The sequence below is a fragment of the Vigna unguiculata genome, chromosome 11, assembly GCF_004118075.2.
Source record: "Vigna unguiculata cultivar IT97K-499-35 chromosome 11, ASM411807v1, whole genome shotgun sequence".
NCBI lineage: Eukaryota > Viridiplantae > Streptophyta > Magnoliopsida > Fabales > Fabaceae > Vigna > Vigna unguiculata.
The window spans coordinates 39,625,910-39,646,614 of NC_040289.1; the positions used below are offsets into that span (position 1 = coordinate 39,625,910).

At 33.9% G+C, this 20,705-nt stretch overlaps 1 protein-coding gene across 3 annotated transcripts; it reads right to left on the reverse strand.

Annotated features, from left to right (window-relative positions):
- Window positions 1-390: 390 nt before the first annotated feature.
- Window positions 391-19,619, reverse strand: LOC114168941. Of its 3 annotated transcripts, XR_003600793.1 has the most exons (33): window positions 19,398-19,619; window positions 19,145-19,318; window positions 18,712-18,807; window positions 16,265-16,334; window positions 15,974-16,104; window positions 15,434-15,574; window positions 14,058-14,215; window positions 13,184-13,352; window positions 12,997-13,095; window positions 12,672-12,749; window positions 12,533-12,592; window positions 12,273-12,430; window positions 11,949-12,132; window positions 10,733-10,852; window positions 10,479-10,567; window positions 10,259-10,363; window positions 10,029-10,127; window positions 9,758-9,846; window positions 8,657-8,805; window positions 7,914-8,057; window positions 7,704-7,811; window positions 7,394-7,504; window positions 6,811-6,915; window positions 6,618-6,728; window positions 5,650-5,825; window positions 5,023-5,494; window positions 4,605-4,712; window positions 4,295-4,353; window positions 3,305-3,695; window positions 1,371-2,891; window positions 960-1,164; window positions 664-848; window positions 391-579 (listed from the first exon to the last, which is right to left on the reverse strand). XR_003600793.1 is itself a non-coding variant. In XM_028053926.1 (32 exons), exons 1-32 carry the CDS (start codon window positions 19,503-19,505, stop codon window positions 748-750), a joined length of 5,889 nt encoding a protein of 1,962 aa, XP_027909727.1. In that variant the 5' UTR covers window positions 19,506-19,619; the 3' UTR covers window positions 443-747. The 3 variants fall into 3 exon arrangements, 2 of the variants coding, with proteins under 2 accessions (XP_027909727.1, XP_027909728.1); XM_028053926.1 differs by having other exon boundaries at window positions 443-848; XM_028053927.1 differs by lacking the exons at window positions 18,712-18,807; window positions 19,145-19,318; window positions 19,398-19,619 and adding an exon at window positions 18,020-18,302 and having other exon boundaries at window positions 443-848.
- Between the last annotated feature and the right edge of the window lie 1,086 nt (window positions 19,620-20,705).

Below are 20,705 nucleotides of genomic sequence, written 5' to 3' on the forward strand. Positions count from 1 at the left end.
CTTGCACTAAATTAAAATGATCAGATGATAAACTTTTAAACTAGAAAACTTGATCTATATTTGAAATTTAAAATCATCTATTGTGTGTGTTCGTATATATAATATTGTATTAAATTATGCAGTAGAATAGGAACGCCTCATGCCTGGTAATACCAAATGAACTGAAGTGATAATAAAGATCTCTCAGGTTACAGCTGTGTCTCCCATGTCAGCTCAGTACCTAAATTTGGGGGAGTTAAATCTTTTATACAGTATTTTTTCAAAATATATATATGGTAAGTCATGATCTTCAATATGGTAAGTAAAGTGCGATTCCACATGACAGTCCATTTTCAAGAAACTTCAAACTATGGTTAAAATCGAGTATATGACCTCTCTTGCAAAATTGTGTCAAAGACATCTCCTTTTCTATAGGTCCTGATCAAGCGGAACCGAGACAGCATTGGGCATAAATAATCACCGACTCACCGTGGCACGGTGCAGGGACCCTCCCTAAAGAATTCATTTTCTACCGACAATCATACAACACACACTACGACGAATTATCACCATGTTGATGAGTGGCGACAACCTTTTCTCCTAAAAAAGAAAAGGATATAAATATGCAGAGCACAAAGAACGGTCAGAAAAAAAATTCAATTATGAACCAAACACAAGGAATACCTAGCTACATAGTAAGAAGACTGACTAATTGGCACTATGAAATTCTGTACAATAAATAATGTGCTCTTTTGTCTACATCAAATCTCATATGAAATTCTCTGCTTGCAGCAATCCAGGATAGACACACGATATCATCTGTTTCAGAGAGTTGCGAGATGCTTTTAGAAAAGCATGACCCTCCAGTGCTGCACAAGTCATCAAGAAATATTCAGCACAACAGAAGACAAATATTGAAAAAATGACAAGGGCAGTGGAATCAAGCACATGTGCTACAGATGAACGAAGAATAATTTTACCACTAAACAGAGATTTTGCTTCCTTTGAGAAATCCTCCACACGCCCCAATACAGGTCTTATGCGACAAATTTGTAGAACACAAAGTTCCAAGTGCAAGGCCATTTCAAGTATTTGCATCAGTAAGTTGCAAACATCCTGTATTTCTGGAGAGACCTTTTGTTTGTTGGCTTGACAGAGTTCCGTAGTAATGGCAATAGCTTGATCCTGCACCCAAATGAAAGTCAAGCTCAGACAGACATCTAATTATTAGCTTCTAGGATTCAGGCACCCCACAAAGAAACAATCTTTGGCATAAACCAAAGCCTGCTCATCAGTAAATCAAACCATTAACAGTACTTCACATACTTCTAAATTTGTGCATATTATGAACTTGTAAACATTATATACATGGGTTGTTAAGTTCACGGTACCTGTAATCCATGCAAGATTTCTGGCATTGGCAGCTCAGGAAAATGTGCAAGATCAACAAACCCAACCTCCTCAGCCCTTTTAGCAGCACCCTCAGTTTGTAAACAGAGAAACTTTAAAAGAAGAAATCCTATTCTATATACCTGCAGGGCTACAGTATCAGAGAAGCACGTTTTCGGAATAAGATCAGTGCTCTCAGTTGCTTGGCCATTGGTAGAAGCGGTTGAGAAAGAAGAGATCTTTGCTTTTGGCACACATCCAAGTGGGGAAAGAGCAAACCATCCATTTTTGCTACTCACAAAGGAAGGTTTTGAGGAAATTTCAAAATCTTCTTTCAGGGTAGGTGGACATAAAAGTGGGGCATTCCTGCTTGACAATTCACCAAGGCGTTGAGATCCCCTGCTAATGAAGGCTAAAAGATGGATACACTTCTCTCTAAGCTGTCTATCCACATTTCTTATTGCCTTAATCCACGAATTCCAATGTTTTGCTAGCTCACACATGAGCATTAAAGTATGTTCTGTTTCTTTAAGAGTAGCTAAAGATATAAATGCCCTCTGTGCTCGAGGTCTTTTCTTGTCACGATCATCAGAAGGAAAGTCTGGGGCATTTAGAGAATTAAAGATAAAACGAGCTTTCTCTGAAAAAAAGTAAGGTATCATACTATCCACAATAGCAGTTCCAGAAGAACTGTCTCCCAAGGATTTAACAATAGCTGTAACCACAGCTAATCCAAGCCCCCAGATATCCTGGGGTATTACAAACTTCTCGCATGAGCCCCCAAGATTCTCACTAATGCTCGACAAATCCTCACCAGATTCAGCAAATAACACTCTCACAGATGACAAAAAGCCAGAACAATAAAGCATTTCAGCACCTCCTCTAACTCGTGCAAGGGTCAAAAAGAACTTCATTATTACTGGAATAGAAGTTGAACTTCTATCGTGGAGTTTAAGCATAACTACTGGCAATTGGAGATGATTCTGCAGGACAGGTAACCAAGTCCTGGGTGTCAAGAAGCTTCTCAGTATTAAATCCATGACTGACAGGGATAGCATGCAATGATCAGAAGTCATAACGCAGTTGCAAAGAATGGGTAGTAGTCCCAGGGTTGCATTTGAAACCTTTGATAAGTCCTCACCAGAATTGTCCTTGGTTACTACACCTGAATGTGCATTAAGGGAGTTGGACTGTAATACTGAAAGCAGTAATGTGAGTAAAAGTTTCATGATCACATTAACCTCAGAAGGTGCCGGCTTAAGTGAACCCAACACTCTAAGACCCGAACTAGCACATTTCAAAACAAGTAGGGATACATCTAGCGAGAGGCTTTTACTGACAGTTCTAGTCAACTGGAAGATTAGTTCTACTTCACATGCAAGAAAATTGAGAATATCCTCGGAGGCATCAAGAACAGATGATAATATCTCCATGTTAGAAAGGAAAGATTGGCATATATTATCCATGAAAGTGAATGTGAGTTCATCTGAGATCCTCCCTCCAGCAGTAGCCCTCCCTTGTGGCTGCAAGATCATGTGAAAAAGGAAAATTGAACAGAGACAAGCCAAAAACCAAAAGGTCATACATGAAAACTGGAACATCAATGTTTAAATAACTTTTCACGCTAAAATGTTTCCAATGTTCATAGTCAAACTTTCTTTTCCCCCACCCTACGTAACTTAATATTGGGATAAACCCAGGCAAAAACTTCAATGCATATTCATGTTTAATTTTTTTTTTAGTTAAAACAGAAAACATTTCAACCTATAAGAACCATGCATAAACCAACTGCATGTCTCAAACTCAACCATATGGCATCAATAACAGAATAGTTGGGCTAACACATGAATGTTTCAACATTTGTAACTTGCAACTCTAATTTTATTATTCAGACAGGGATATGCAATGAAAGGAAATCAGAAATTTAAATTCTCACATCATGGTTGACAGCCAAAACAGCTATCAGTCCTTTTAATGCAGAAAGCTTTGAACTTGAAAGCAACATGACTGAGTTTGCATCCTGCAGGAAACGTAACATGACTTCTGCAACCTCCTTGGATGTTCTCCAATTGTTACAATCCCACACATCTAATCTCAAATCTTCTCGCAAGTGGGCAAGGTCAAACAAGTATACATTCTTCGTAAACATATTCTTTGTAAAAGCATCTTTATTGAACTGGTGTTGATAGGATCCCAAAAAATTTGATTCGACAAGATACTGAGATAATTCTTTGAACGGTCCAATACCAATTTTTCTCCCTTCAAGCTCTCCTTGCAAATGATAATAGAGGTCACTGAGTATCAATTTCTTTAGTTCCTTACCTTCACTACAAAATTGAGAAAACAACCAGATTGTGGTTGATGGACATTACGTAAGAAAATAAACATTTGTTTGTGTAAGACAAAGTAAATCCAATACATGAACTGTATGGTGGGGAGAAAAAACATGACTTAGACTGAAATTGAAAGTACTGAGCATTTACTAAAAAATGTTGTTACCTTAATTCTCAGTCTCCCAATTCTTTGTGATACAATACAATAATAACGTAAGGTGTCTATTAGTGTTAGATTTCTGTTACCATTTATCCGTTTGATGGGGGAATTAGTTTGTTGGGCTGAGATTATTAGAAAAGTTAGAACACGTTGCCTATAAATAAAACGTAGGGCTGAGGGGGAGAGAATTGGGGTTTACAGGCATTGAGAAAATCCCTTACCCTTTCTAATAAAATATTAGGTTTCTATCATAGAGAAATCAGAGTGTTCTAAATATTAGTTGATTTTCCATGAAAAGGTCATGCATGGCATATGGAAAGCAAAATGAATTGTAATGTTCCATCTTGGACACAAATAATATCTAATTGAAATAAAAGCCCAATAAGTTATGACATGTGAAGTAAAAAATAACACATGGATAAGTCTATATCACCTGTAACCACGTTGTGAATACTGAGACAGCAATTCAGAAAAAGCAGGATGAATGCTCAACTGCAAACATAGGAACGTTTCTATACATTAGAAAATGTTGACAAAATAGTAAACTAAAAACAGAGAGTTCAATGCGTAAATAGAAATTTAGACATGAAATTTTTTACTTTTTTATGTGTAACATATTCGCAATGATTTGCATGACATTAAAGATAAATATATGAATTTGAATACCCTTTACCACATTACAAAGTATATTAGAAGAAATGACTTTCTTAGAAAATTAGAAAAAAAAAGATTAGACATTGAACCTTAGCCAGAATTTCATGAATCTTCTGAAGCAATAACACAGATAAACTTCCAGAGTCGCAAACTGCTAATTTCATCATCACATGAACAGAGAATAAACTGGTGGCGACCTGAAAAATTACATGCGGCAAGTAAATAAAAAAAAGGAAAGAGAAGTTCATAATATATCTATAATTGCATCGCATACAATTAAAAGAATACTTAATGAGTTTTATCTTTTGATTTACGTTATGCAAAAGACCATATTACAGACTGAAAAATAAAATCAGAAAAGAGTGGAAAACCATTGAATGTTGAAAGTATTAACATACATCAGCATGACAAATGCAAGTAATCGAAAAATATATTACAAAATTAACCCAATAATAGAAAATACTATCACACCCATTAATTCAACAAGGGAAAAAACATCAAGCTAACCTTTGCACCATTATATATATCATTATTATATCCATAAGAAGTGTATGACTTTATTAGTTTCTCTAACATGGAATCATTGAACAATGAAGACCAGATTCCATTAAGATCATGAAGATTCGTGGCTTTAGATTTCTCAGTTCTTGTGACATTTTGCTCCTTCTCCTTAGATTCTGCTGCATCCTTCACAGTTGACTCTGCATGAAACAACTTTCTCTGCAAGAATAGTTCATATGCCATGATTCCTAGTATCGAAGACTGACAATGGAAAGTATATGCCAGATTGAAAGCATCTTTTTCTTTCACACTTGTGGGCGAGGAAATTCCACTGCTAGCAATATTTGAGATTGCATTAGCTAAGTGTTCCCAGAACTTTCCATGCCTTCTTAAGGACTCCAAGAGATTGGCATATAGGGGAGCCCCTTGCCATAAGGCAATCATGAAGTTAAGTACACAAAGCAGTATGCGGGGATTGCTGGAGAAAGAAAAATACAGTAAGTAACGTATTCATATTTCAATGAGCATTACAATTGACCAGCAAAAGCACAAGCAATAAGGACGGAAACTAAGCAAAAACAGATAAACAGCCACTCCTTCCCCCCAAAAAAATACACATTAAACAGTTTGAACCTCTTGATCAGATCATCCGCCCTTTCAATATAGTGCACAAGTGCATCAATAAGACTTGGTTTTCTAGAAACTGCATGTATAGGAGAGGTTTCTTCTTTTTGCAGCTTTGCATTACCAATGCTCAAGTGGTCTTTGGTGTTCTCCTCAGGAGCAAATATAGCAACAATGAAAGAAGGCTGCAAAAGGAAAATTCATATAAGACAATGGCGATTGAACACAACTTAATGTGGTGAAAAATTTACCTTGAGACCCCTTCCCCCATAAAATAAAATAAAAACTGAAACAGTTCTGAAATAATAATTTAAATTAGCATTAACTTTACTCAAGGCTTGTGAAGATCTGAAAACACCACATTTGGTGTCAACATTTTCTTTCATGAAACCATTTTGAAAATTTGGAAGAGTTTTTAGTACGAAAGTGTGACTGGCAGATAAAGAAACAAAAATAAAATGAAATTATAATATTAGTAATAAAAAATTAATAAATTTTTAATATGAGAACTCAAACGGTGTATTCATTTCTCCATTAAAATAGAGAAGCAAAACTCGTAGAATCCATTTAGAAATTTACAAAAAGAAATATTGCTGCTGAGATTGTGATAAATTGTAATGAATTCTATGATATAAGCTGACGTTGTGTTAGAATATTTGATTGGTTTTATTATAATTATTTGTTTTTTGTTAGTTGCACATATTTAGGGTAGCTAGAAAAACTCTTGTAGATCGATCTTCTTTCCCTAATTTTGGGAATCTTCCTGTACAATATTGTTATATATATGATAGAACAGGGAGACTCTCAGCTAACAAAGTTTCACACTCAAATCATGTGCTTTTCTATCTGTTTTAAGACTGATTCAAGATTGCCAGAAATTAAAAAAAAAAAAACGAATCAGACTCAGAGCAAGTAACCTTGTAATTTCTCCACAAAATGTGAAAAACAATTCTTTAATCTACTATACAAATTCAAACCTGGTAATGTGCAGCAGAAGTAAACAGATTTACGGTAGCAACAAATAGATCTTCATTTGACACTGATTGCTCCAGAAGTATGTAGCTCAGAGATTGTCTCAAATCCATGATCTAAGACCAATTACAAAAATTACTTAAGCTTAAGAGCTAAAGGAAAAATAAATATGAAGACACCAAACATAACACCCCAAACCTCATTATCAGGAACGAAGCATGAGATTCCATATGAAAATGGTTGAATACAATCTGCTATGGCAAATAACATTGAAATAAACCTAACAGCTCCATATTGGATGGCCTACACAGACAATAAGATGTCAACTGTCAAGCAAAACAATAGAAAATCAGCTATAAACAGGTAAACATCCACTGAAAGGATTGTAAAATAAGTAACAAATAATCTATCCAGAGATATGTAGGACCCGCTGTATTATGCTATCAAATGCACAATGAAGTGCATCCTATTGTCAGCAAGCAAGCCTAAAAAGTTTAGGCAATAAACACAGAAAAGAGAAACAATAAATGGGAAGCCCAAGTGTAAGTCCGTAACTTTAAAAAAGGACAATCAAGCAAATGGACCAATATCAGTTCTTTGATCCGCTAATACTAACAGAACATGTGACTAATTAAGTATATACTGAAGAGCTCACAGATATCTAATGGAAGAAAAGGGAATACAGACAGATGCTCATTATTGTTCAATAAAAACTCTATCACATAATAATGTTAAGAAAGATGTTATGACACTCCAATTTGAGCAAGGAGAATGTTCATACCGGATCTTGAAAGTATGAAATCAGGGACAAAACAGAAGTGACAACGGGGACTGGTTTGGTCGTGCAAGAGAACACTGCTTGGAGAAAAACTGGAAAGTTCAATGAAGTATCCTGGACAACACACTTATTTTCAGTATTTCCATGAAGAAAAGATCACATATATACACAGTAACTAGGAGAGATTTTATAGTGCAAAAACAACGTTTATAAACTTCTATGTATAACAAGAAGAATATGCCATTCCATCAATACGAATGTCTGTAATCCATGCAACTAAAAAAAACCAAGCATATTACAGTATTTTGTGCACCTTAGAAAGTTTGGTCAACATGACGGAAAGAATGTCTAAAACAGAACTTATAGCAAGCTGTAATCCTTCAATTTCCATTGGATCAAAGATGCGGCTTATATGCAATTTCTGTTGAAAAATAAATACTCTTCTCGATTAAACGTAAGAATATGTAAAATAAGCAAACAAATGAATGGAATAATAAACCCAAGAAGTTTTAACATATGTCACCTCCAAAGCATGTGAAGTAGTGCAAACAACTTGGAATAATGTGTTATGGATGGAAGAATCAGAGAATAACACATTGCGTATGATCTCACCCATTTTTCCATAATTAGGCGTTGATGAAATGCATTTTTTCATCAATTCAAGCACCTGCATAGTACCCCAAAGTTTGAAATTAATAACAATGGTTGAGATTTATGCTTTCAATCCTGCATAGTATTCCATTAAATTGTTAAGATTTAATGATTCAACTGGAGTAGAACTATTATTATTAATAAAATTGTTCTTATAATTGAAAATACAAAACAATTTAAAAAAAATATATACCATAATTTTATGATTCTAAAAACTAAAATAAAACATAGATCTCTAAACATTTAAAATACATATAAAAGTTTAAATAAAAAGTTAATCATATTTAAATTAAAATTTCAGTAATATACACAAATATTTAGTAATATTGTTAGCCAACTGCAAGAATCTCGAGATGCAGCTGGGATAGCAATTCATCCAATACAGGAAATGTTTGCATGCTTAGAAATTATTTTAAATTGGAATATAAATTGCACATTTGGAGACACTCTTAGTTTCTAACTATCATGTTTCCTGCATTTATCTTTATTTTCTTGCTCATGCTCAATTGTTTCAGTGATTACCAGTCACTACAAAGAATCTTAGAAGTGTTCCAGTAAAGATTTAATAAAAACCAAGTCGAGAGTTAGGTTACTTCGAACAGAAGTAGGGCATACCTTAAGTGTTATTTTCCATCTAATATGCTTCATCTTGTATTTCCAATATTCGTGATTGACTAGAACATACTGCAAAGAGAATATGATCAACGCCAGCAGATCATCATGCTCTACTCCTGTTTCTACAAGCCGTATGGTGAAGTCCAGCACTACAAGATTCAGACCACAAATAAGACTAGAGAGAAAAAAGATGGAATATACCACATAAGTTGAGAAAATCATGCAAAACCATCAGCTCAGTTGAATTAATCATTTATTGCAAGTCTAAATTAGGATAAATATACATCAAAATATTTTCATAAAGTGCAACTGCACTAGAGTGGATTATAGTCTCTTTACCTTTTCAAGCAACCACTGTAGTAAATTTGCAATACAGTCAAAGCAAAAGGCGTCGAATCTTATCAGAAATGACTATTGTAGCACTAACACTTGCAAAATCAAATAAGTAACCCAAATAAAGTATCCCTAGTGTTGACGAGGCAGACTGTGTACTAAAAAACAGGGAGAAGAAAGAAGAAAGTGAGGTCAACCTGTGCAAAATCAACCTGTAATATAAATAAGAGTGTTCACTCAGGAAAGTGGAGGTCCTTGGTTTTTCTTTAATAAAACTAGATATGCAACGAAATCACCTCACAGAATGCAATCCCATCTGATGCCACCCCAATCTATGACAATCCTCTGAAGCGCATGATATCATATAACCATTAAAAATAAAGAAAATACAAGAAAAAGTGAGAAGACCAGACCTATAACTAAGCAATTGGAACCTATCCCTAAAGAAGTAAGTCTGGAAGACTCTCCCGCCAATAATCGCCCCATATACTAACCCCATAATTAATCAATCTATGTGCACTTTCACTTCCTTACCTAAATATGCAATAAATAACTACATCTGTTGAGAATATGATTAGGTTGAACGTAAATAAGAATATAAGATATATTAAGCAGATATGCAGGGATTTTATTTTATTTTGTCAAATTGATTATCCCATACACAGGAGGATTATAAATGGATGCACAAGAAATTTAGAGACAAACAATTACAAAAAGACAAATATCATCACAACAATAAAGTGGATAAGAAATCAATGTTAGCCATACCTGATATTGCCAAGGGGCAGTCATTACTGTTTTGCTCACAGTCAATTGAAAGCATCCTAGCCAGTTTAGAAGAAAGCAACCATGACCCGCTGAAAAAAAAGACATGAGAACTGGCAGATGTAACTTCACACTTTAAAATTGATAAAAAAAAGAAAAAACACTTTGACACTACTCATCACCAGAAAAATATATGAAAACGTCAAGCCATACAATAAAAGACAAAAAAAGGGCTAATTAGTATATGCATGTTATTTTAAAAATAGGGCTTTACCTTGATAAGCCATTACTGCCTACATTGAACATAGGTGTCTGCAAAGTCATGTCAAACAGGTTTGCATTTAGAGTAGCCACTGCAACGTTAGATGGAGAACTGGATTGGAAAGGAAAAGAGATAGTTAGCCTTTTTCTCAATTACACTATGAATTCAAAAAACAAACATACAGATCAAATATTTTATTAGCACAGTTTGATCTACATGCAGAAAAGAATAAATTAAATTACCAAATCAACATAACGGATAAAATCTTGATACCCATTGACATAAGTGCAGCACCACCGGAATTCAGAGGCAGCTTTTTAATTAAATTGCAAATTATTTCAACCACCCTGTAAAGAAAAGAAAAATATCATTTTAAAAACAAGAGATAAACAGAATATATCAAAAAATTAATCAAGGAAAATACATGCACATAAAGACAACCATTCAAATTGAATAATTTACCAGACCCTCTTTTCAACCTGCTCATTCACCAAACCAACAGCATCAAATTGCAAAGAGTTGCTGATGTCCATCACAGCAAAGCAAATACCCTGCACGCAGTAGGAGAATCATTGACCAGATTTCTTATGCACTCAGGTCAACAGAGGTTCCTGCCATAACTATTAACTGGATTTGCAACAATTATCATGCAGTGGCTGTGTCCTTACAAAGAACCAAATTGAAAATAAATGGTCAATTAAACTTAATAAACTTACAGTATTAAAGGACACCAATCTACTAAGCAGATCAAGTATAAAAGAAACTTCATCCTTGTTATCCAAATACATTTCTTGGGCCAAATGTAAGAGTAATACGAATATTCCAGATGATGAATACTACAAAAAACAAGATTTAGTCAGTGTGAATTCAGAAATAGAGATGATACTGATAAGATAAGTATCCCACTGCAAGTAATAACATAACCTCCAAATTAAAGTAAAAATAAATTATTTGGAGTGCAAAGCACAAGCAACATTTAAAATTTCCACCTAAACAACAATTGAAGGTGCCAATAAAAGGAAAAAGGAAACAACAATTAACGACTGGAACATCATCATTTATTTGATTATCACTGTTGAAATTTTATATTTTTAGATATTGAGGGAGGAAAAGAGAAAAAAAAAACGAAACACTGATTTGATAATGCATTGTTATATTTGGTATATATTAATAAAACCTATAGTACTAAACCCTTCTTTATATTTGACATGTAAGGGTTGTTCCCCACTTAAATACTCTGTTGGTCGTATCTCTTGTAAACTTGAGAATTGAATTTTTTTCCAATACACCCCTTCATGTTCAACATTATAGGGTTTGGTGCACGGACAATAATAAGGTGAGTGAGCTTTTTTTATAAATATAAAATGGCTCAAACACACCACCTTAACAATTTGGATTTAAGTCTAACTCTACCTCACAAAACAAACTTCAAAGGTTAGAATTCTCCCCCACTTATATCCTCTTTTCAAGTACTATCTTTAGTCAACGTAGGACTTGAGTTTTTTCCAATACCCTATTTACAGTAATCAATAATCCCAGCTAATTATGGTAACTAATCGTAAGGCATAAAGAGGAGAAATAAGGAAACTAATATTAAAGCATAACTAAAAGATATGATGAAGTATTTTTCACATATTCTATCAATCACTAAAGAATAATATTTCAGATTGCAAACCAATTACTAAAGAATTTAACGAGAATTTCTATTAGGAACTTTTGGAATGAGTCTCACTTTTATACATAGTCCAATGCAAAGAGGGGACAGAAAAGAAATAATACAACAAGCAATAAAATTTTAAAAATAATAATTCAACTATTTCAACACCAACAAAAAAAGTGAAGAAAATTAATGATTATAAATCTGGGTACAGGAAGCACTGAGAAATGTAAAATACAGCATAGCAAGTTAGTAACAGTATTAGCATAATTCACCTCCCATCGTACAAGGGCAGTATTCTCTCCAACAACTCTCAAGACACGACCACGAGTTCCAGCCGGAATAAAGAAACCTTGAACCCCGGGAACTTGCACTACCTGTTGTGCTTCAACTATCTGTGAATCACCATAAACTTCAAACAAAGATGATATACCAACAGACCTATTTAGAAAGTTATACCTGTAGAAAACATGCATCCATAAGAAAGGCTACCAGGGACTCAAGTAACAAAAGTCTATCTTTGACTTTGAAGGACCAATTGTACTCTAATTCCATTCCAATGAGATAAAAAAAATAACAAGCGTTGTTCATTTACTTACACACACTCCGCAGGCCAAGTTCCTTCACCAAGGGATGACAGGAGTTGAACAAGTTCAGCAGTCCTGAAAGGGAACTCACTCTCTAGGTTGCAAAGAAGAGACCGAATTGGACCATCAATAAAACTTTCCTTGTCCCAAAACTGAATACATAACGATTCCTGAAAGTTAAGGAACACAGTCCTTGAATTAATATATCATCAGTGGGAGATATAATGAAAATTAATGAATGAATATAATGGAGAACAATTATACATCCAAACCTCTCCACGATAAATCTTGCATAGAATGTCCAGTATTAGAGTCGGGTTACCATCATCAGGCTGTAGATTTGTTGAAGCAGAACACATGAGAAACACATAAAGATATCATAAAAATTAACTGCAGACTTTACAACCATACCTGAAGGTTGATTTCATAAGATGCAATGAATGCAGAAATGAATGTCCTCAAAACACTGCGATATCCAGACATTGGGCCCTGAATGGCAGATGAGTGGCAGAAATGAATGGAGGAAATTATTTATGATATAATTTATACAGACAGCATACAGAATTAAGTCTATATACGCCATACCACCAATATCATGCTTAGTTTTCTTTCTATAAACACAATTTAGTTAGTAGAAAGCTTAATGATTCATGAGAGAAAAGAAAGGAATAACTCAAGATTTAAAAAATATCAATCCACTACAACAAGTTATGCTGCTCAAGTTCAAATGACGCACATCATAATCTTTCAAAATGTCACATTCCAGAATTTCAAGACAATAACGCAAGGATCCAGCTTCATAGGCTTGACGGACATAACTAATGTGATCAATCTCCTGGATGCAGACAAAAGAAAAAGGGTCAACTTTGTAATACAAACCTATGAAAGTAAAGAAAAAAATCACATAAAACTTAACCGCATACCATTAGCTCATTGTTTTCATCTTTTTCCAGAAGTGTCAAGAGCAGATAGAGAAATACTGCCCAAGCTAGAACTAGAGGACCAGCTTCATTCATTTCAAAAGCATTGAAAGTAGAAACTAGTGCATCCATCTCTTGGACATCGGTCATGGAAAAAGTAGACACGCCTTTCCTGGGAAATCCAAATTCAGAACAGATTTTACATCATTCAACAAAACATTAATTTAAAAAATCAAGTGTAAAATACAGACTCAATTAACTTTTTGCCATGCTATATAGTTAACAAACTAAGGATACCACACAAGGAATGAAGAATTTGACTGAATACCCATAGCTCCAGACAAAGAATATCACTAGATAAAACGAAATAAATGGAAATGTTCCATATCCAAAGCTTACAAATAAAAATTGGTAAAATTATTGGTAAAATTAACAAATTTTAATAATGATGCATAGCATATAACTTTAATATTCTTAATATCCCAAAAATTAGAAGCTACAAAGAGTCTTAAAGGTGAGAGACACCTGGATTTCACTACAGAACAGAATAGGACAAACTATGTAATTTCTAATGCAGTTGCAGATTGCAAATATACTTGGTTAATGAATAAAATGACATATTTAAGAAAGGTGGTCCAATGAAGAGATTATTTGCCTCGTGATTACTTAGATCACAAGATATTTTCTGTAACAATTTGTTTCAGATTCAAGAAAAAAGCCAGGCAGACCACATTCAGCCAGTCATTGCATCAAAGATGAGGTTTCAGATTATAGCCTTGCAATCTGCAGCACATCCTAGTTTAACCAAACGGTTCACAACATGCTTTTGCTATAACTTCGAAGAACTGGCCACAATATAAATAAATACTAGGCGAACCTATATGGTACTTCATCATGAACCATTTGAAGAATATTCTCCAGGTTCAGTGTTTCAATTAAAATAAGCAGCAGCTGAACTTTAGCATGATAAGACAATTGTTGTGTTTCTGTAGTAATTGCTAGCTTTCCCAAGTTATAATCACCAGCTAAGATCCCCTGAAACAAAAAAAAAAGTATATATATATATAAAAAACAAGGATTTGATTCAAAAACATATCCCAAGTCAAGTCTTAGAAGATATATTATTAAAAGGATTGTTTGTAATTGTATGATCTATACAAACATGAGTGTTCTTTTATATAATGGAGAGATACAATAATAAGGAACAAAATCAATAATGGGAAATATCTGATACATATTCCCCTATCAAATCAAATCATATCTGTAACACTCCTCTCGAGCTCGAAATTATGTATTGTATGAGTCAAATTTGTTACAAATGCCATCAATTTGAGAACTCTGGAGAGACTCAGTGAGCATATCAGTTAGTTGGCGATTGGACCTGACAAAATTGATAATAACAACTTCATACATCAACTTGACACAAGTGTTTGAAGATGATGTGCCAAAGAACTAGCAACACACGGTGATTGTTAGCTGTGCGTTGGGTATTGCAGTGATCAATAGAAAAGGGTGGTTTCAATTGCAAGCATTAGAGGTCCAAGGATGCAGCGACTGCTGGAGAGTAAAAGGTTCGGAGGGCACAGTAACTACTGAAGAGAAAAAATGCTTAGAGTGCATGATGACTACCAAAGGAAAAAAAGTTTAAAGGGTATTAAGAGTGCCGAAGAGAAAAAAAATGCTTATAGAGGGCAGCAACTGCCGAAGAGCAAAATGTGTTGCTACAGGTATTATTTACCCGAGAGAAAATCTGAGTGACAAAGCCACAGAGAAAAATTGCATATAAGAAAAAAGTCATGGCCTAACTGATTAGTGACAAAAGAAAAAATCACAAAAGATGGTACTACTCGAATACCGTCTTACAAAGAGCACACATTTAACTCAATCCTACAAAATTAACTTGTAAGATTAATATTGCCCTTAATAATATACTGTATTTTGGCACAATTTCCGTGAGACTTGGATTTCTTTCCAATACATCTCCTCACGTCCAATACAATTGGATTTGGTATATAACATGGTGAGTGGTCTTTTTTCAATGGATCTAGGATAGACTTTGATAGCATATTGAAATGATTGCTTGCAATTGTGTGATTTGTACGTACATAAGTATTTTCATTTATAATGAAGAAGAGAGACAATAATAAGGATCAAAATCAATATCAAATAATGGGAAATATTTGGTAAGATATTTCCTCGTTAAATCATATAATATTTCCCTTAATGTAATCAATCAGGTTATAATTTTTATACCTTGTAAAGAGAACCAAACTTCTTCCAGATTTCCCCGCTACAGGTACAAAATGAGTCATAATATGCCAGGAAAAGGATGTCTAAAACCAAGTTGTCTTCGATTAGAGTCTCCTCAGCCCACAGTGTAAAAAGCTCAACATCCTTCAAGCATTCCACAATTAACAATAGTTAAGTCATCAAGCAATATATTTTCCAATTATCAATCATATTAGATACAAATCAAAGAAAAAGAAAAATCTCATTAGAGAGTAGAAAAGGACTATTCCAACATCTAGTGTTCGCATGGTCCAGATGAAAATATACAATTACAACATCTCAGAGCTTTGAGACACATAGCACATGAATCCAGAACATGAAAGAATAGTCCAAGAAGGGAATGTGATAGAACAAGACTCACCTATTAATGTTACATCATGCACATAGATTATTGCATTAAAGTTATATAAGGATCACATACAAAATACAAGTCATCTACCCATTTAAATTATGTAATGTAATGGTGCAAATTAAAGAAGACTGGTAAATGGAATCTGAACGTACCATTTGTTCTGGGTAGCTACAGGACAGAAGATTGTCAAAGAATGATATTAATTTACTTTCAAGACCATCATGAAACAATTTTCTTGCCTCCTCCTTCATAGTATTATCTTCAGACACAGGACCATTATGTACTGATGTAGAGTCAAAACCCAAGAAATATCAGCAAGAAGAATGAATTAACATAAAGTATAAATGTTTACTAAACTTGCACAAAATGAATGTGTGATCAGAATAGATAATTAACAAAACAAATACTATAAGTGGCCATAAAAAGAAACATGATACACTTACTAGCATGCATGAGAATCCACCTGATACACTTTAGCAAGCACTGTCGCTCCTTGTAATATTGAATTAACATCTTCATAAAAAGAAAGAAAATAAATAAGAAACATGAACTAAAAAGAAAGCATCACAGAAAAAAAACACTGTGGCAAATATATTTCTAAATGAACTATGTATATCAAATTAGACCTTAGAAAGTTCAGAAGCAGCTAAAATACCAGTACATTTGAACTGTCCAATCTAAAGAAGCAGCCTAGAAACAACCAAGTTTTCAGAGAGACCAGAAAAACAAAGAAAGCAAAAAATATCACTTTAGTATTATTTCTTAAATTACATGCATGGGACCTTAGGAGAAAAGTTTCCTTCCAAAGGATTACCCTTCACAAAGGGTTGGCCTTTCCACAACAGAGCCTTTGCTCTGTGATCAAATCTAAACTCTGAAATGCCTCCCTTGTACCTTGATCCAGCTACTTAAGCCTCTGTGCCTGACTACCTATCCACTAAATAGATTCTGACTATAACTAACTAAACAAACATCCAACCATCTAACTAAATCTGACCCTCTTCTCATTTATTCTTTTGGGTCCTATCATGAACCCACTAATAATAGAAGACAGAAAAGGGAAGAACCTGAAAGGTTTCCAGTTGACAGAAAACAAGCATATCATGTAGTGGGATTAGCTTACAAACTTTATAAATTATATTTAAACGTACTTGTGGTCAATGAGAAACTAAACATTCACCTTTGAGACTGTCATTAAGCCAACTCCACAAGGGCCGCAACTAATGGTAGCTAGGGATGACCACAATTAAGACGTGTTCCAACACTACCCATGCCATCTTAGATAGGCTCTCCAATACCATCTTAGAATTCAGACTTCAATACTAACACAATCCCATAAAACAAACTTGTAAGACCAGGATTTCCCAAGTCTTATAAGAACTACATAGATCATACCTGTAATCAACGTGAGATTTTAACCACCAAAGAGCTGTATCACGGACGCTGACTCTGTGACACTTGACTAAGCCTTACAAGTCAACCCTTCCGTAGGAAGGCCATTTCAACATACCAGTGACCACAATTAAGGCACCTTTCTAACACCTGGAAATTTGACAATGTAGGTGGCCCAACATTGGATGCAACATAAACTCTAATACCATCATAGAATTTGAGTTCATGACCTAACTCAACAAGTTAAAGATTGTCTAAGCCTTATAAAGACTAAAAAGTCAAAATCTTGGCGGCTCCACACTAAGAAACCTAACTCAACCTTTCTAGTCAATTCCTTCATATGACTCTAGTCGCAAGCTTTGGAACCAGTACACCCCTCCTTCAAAATCATTTCTAATATGAAGATTGCAATATAATAGATTTTCTACTGATGATAATCTTCTTAAATGTTGGTTGGTATATGGTTCCTAGATGTCATCATTGTCAAAATCACATTAAAATTGTTGCACATTTCTTTTTTCATTTGTTGTTAACTTCTGGTATTGGCTTTAGTTCATGTGTTCAAGTTCATATTGATCATCAAAACCTAGATTTGGTGTTGCTATGTATTTATACTGCATGGAGCAAACCTGTAAAGATAGTGCTTTAAGATGCTACCACTTGGAGTTTGTGATATAACCTTACAAGCTGATTTTGTGATACTGACTTAACTTTAAAGTCCACTAAGAAATCTAACATCAAAATGTTTGGCATTTTTAAAGAATATGGCAACTCCAAAAAATTGAATCTTGCCCCTTCTGTGACACCTGTTTTGTGGCTATCTCCACCTTGATTTTGGATGAAGTGTAACATTGATGGAGCTGCTCGTGGTGTTCCTGGTCTTACTGCTTGTGGGAGTTTATTTCAAGATAGAGATACTGCCTTTGTTGGTGGTTTCACTCACTACCATTTATCCAGAACTTTTTGGTGTTATTTGAGCTGTTGAAATTGCTGTTGAGAAAGGATGACATGGTCTGTGGATTGAAAGTGACTCTATGTTAGTGGGTCAAGCTATCTCCAATCATCACATTATTCCTTGGCATCTTCAATCTCGGTGGCAGAATATGTTGGGGCTTAGGAATATGAGATTTCATGTATCTCGAATATATAGAGCGGGGAACCGTTGTGCTTACAAACTTGCTTCTTTTGGTGTTAGGCATAGATGTACTATGCGATGGGATCTTATTCCAAATTTTACTAAGTGTGATTTCTAAACCCCCAACCACAAATCTTAAGTCCTGAGCACCAGCTGCCACATAAAAATTAAAAAAAAAAAATTGGAATTCGTCCAACCATGACTTCACAGCTCACATAATCCACTTAAGTTACTTTATTTGAAATTTGTTTGTAAAAACATACTGAATCAGCCAAATCCTTCTTATTATGTACAAAGTATGATCATTCTAGAAATAAGCACTTGACTAATACAGAAATGCAGTAAGGCGATAGAGCAACTGACCATGTGAAGAAACTCCGGAGCCATGGAATCAGCAACTGCATCGTTATGTTTGATGGACCTTTCAACAAAAATGTATGATTGGACCTCGTCTAGTAGCTGAAATAAACAAGAAATGGGAATAGAAAGTCACTTTGAGGTATCAGCATAACTCACCGACAGTGAATAACTGACATTAATAAGTAAATTCCCCATAATACAGATAATGAAAAAACAACACTCGTCCCCACACAGTAGAAACACAAATCAAGGACAAAATCATTTCTGAGACCATAGAATAAACTTTCAAATTTCAATGTCAAAAACATTTCTCTCAGCAATCAAGTAATTTCACCGCATCCTAAACTCTTCACCACTACAAAAACTTCAACAATGAAACTTATGATACAGTATTAGCAATGATCACTAAGCAAACACAAACAAGGAACTAGCTGACCAGTATGGAACTGATCTGTAACGCTTTATCTTTCAGGTGAGGCTGAACAGTGAGCTGGTGAGATCCAATTTTCAACGTTTTTGAATTCAGAGCTTTCTTGGAACTCTGATTGGGCGGTTTGAAGCGCGAGAGTGTATCCACGAACCAGGCATGGTTGTCCTTCAACTTCTTCGCCTAAATAAACATGAAAATGATTCGTGTAAGTTCACAAATTCAGACTCACACAAAGGCACAAATATTATTGAGAGTGTACCAAGTTCGGTGGGAGATCTGAGGACAGAGAGGAATTCTCAAGCTCTGTGAGGAGCACCGTGAATGAGTCCCACCACAAAGAAGCATCGACGGAACTGATATCGGCCATTGTTGGAGGAGAGAACAGCAAAGAAGAAAAGAAGAAAGTTAAACCCTAACACTGCAAGAACACAGCAATGGAAGGGTTTAGTTTAATTTTTTCATTTGATTTTTCGCGCTTTCAATGTTCTCATGGCCTGAACTAAGTCTTCTTATATACCTGGTTTATTGAATCGACAATTGCTTTCTAGACTTAACATTTTTATTTTTAATTCATATTTTTATTTAAATTTAATTATCTACACTTAATTGTATACTTTTTAATAAAATTCGGTTTAAGAATAAAGCAACAAACTTTTAATAATTAAAATAATATGAAAATGTAATTTATTGTTAACTTGTATAACTTAGTAAATAAAAAGATAATTTTTCCTTATTATATATTTGCCTTAAATATAATTTAATTACATTTATATTTTGTCTCAAATTTTCTTCAAATATATATATATAGTTTTGTGCAACGTTGGTTCTTACAAAAATTTAATTGCATGTGTTAGACATTTGATTCTTAAGATTAAGAAATGTTAGTCTATTATTACTAGTTTCCTAGTTTTTAATAGGAAATATTGAAAAAAAAATGTAAATGGTGATAATGATAGTTACCTAAAATAGTAATAAATATTAACATTTTTGTTAGAAATATGTGTTAACATTTTCTTGTAACAATTAAATTATATATGATATATTGTATTAAAATTGATTATCTTTGTAAATTTAGAAGACTAAATCTATTATCAAAATGTAATATAGAGCAAAAGTACAAATTAACAAAATTATGAGAACTAAAAATGTAATTAAATATTACATTTTCTAGTTCGATAAAAAAAAATTACAGTTTTTATTTTATAGGAAATTAAACATTTTTTTTGAAAAAATATTAAACGTAAGACATAATATAATCCTAACGGCATAAATAAATTTTAGATGCAAAAATAATTATAAAAAAACTCCTATTTTTAAAACTAAAACATATAGGTTAATTTTTTGTAAGTAATCATATTTTATATATAGGTTTTATTTGGTATTCTTAAAACAAATGTCGGGATTTTAAAAAGATGGGGAAATTGAAGTAGAAAAACATGTTATTTGACTTTCATTTTGTTTAGTTTGTTTTATGATCGTGAACAAACATATTGTAATGTTTTATAATTTTACATAAATCGTGTTTCAGTGTAAACTTTATATTTCTATCCTTTAATGAATATGTTAT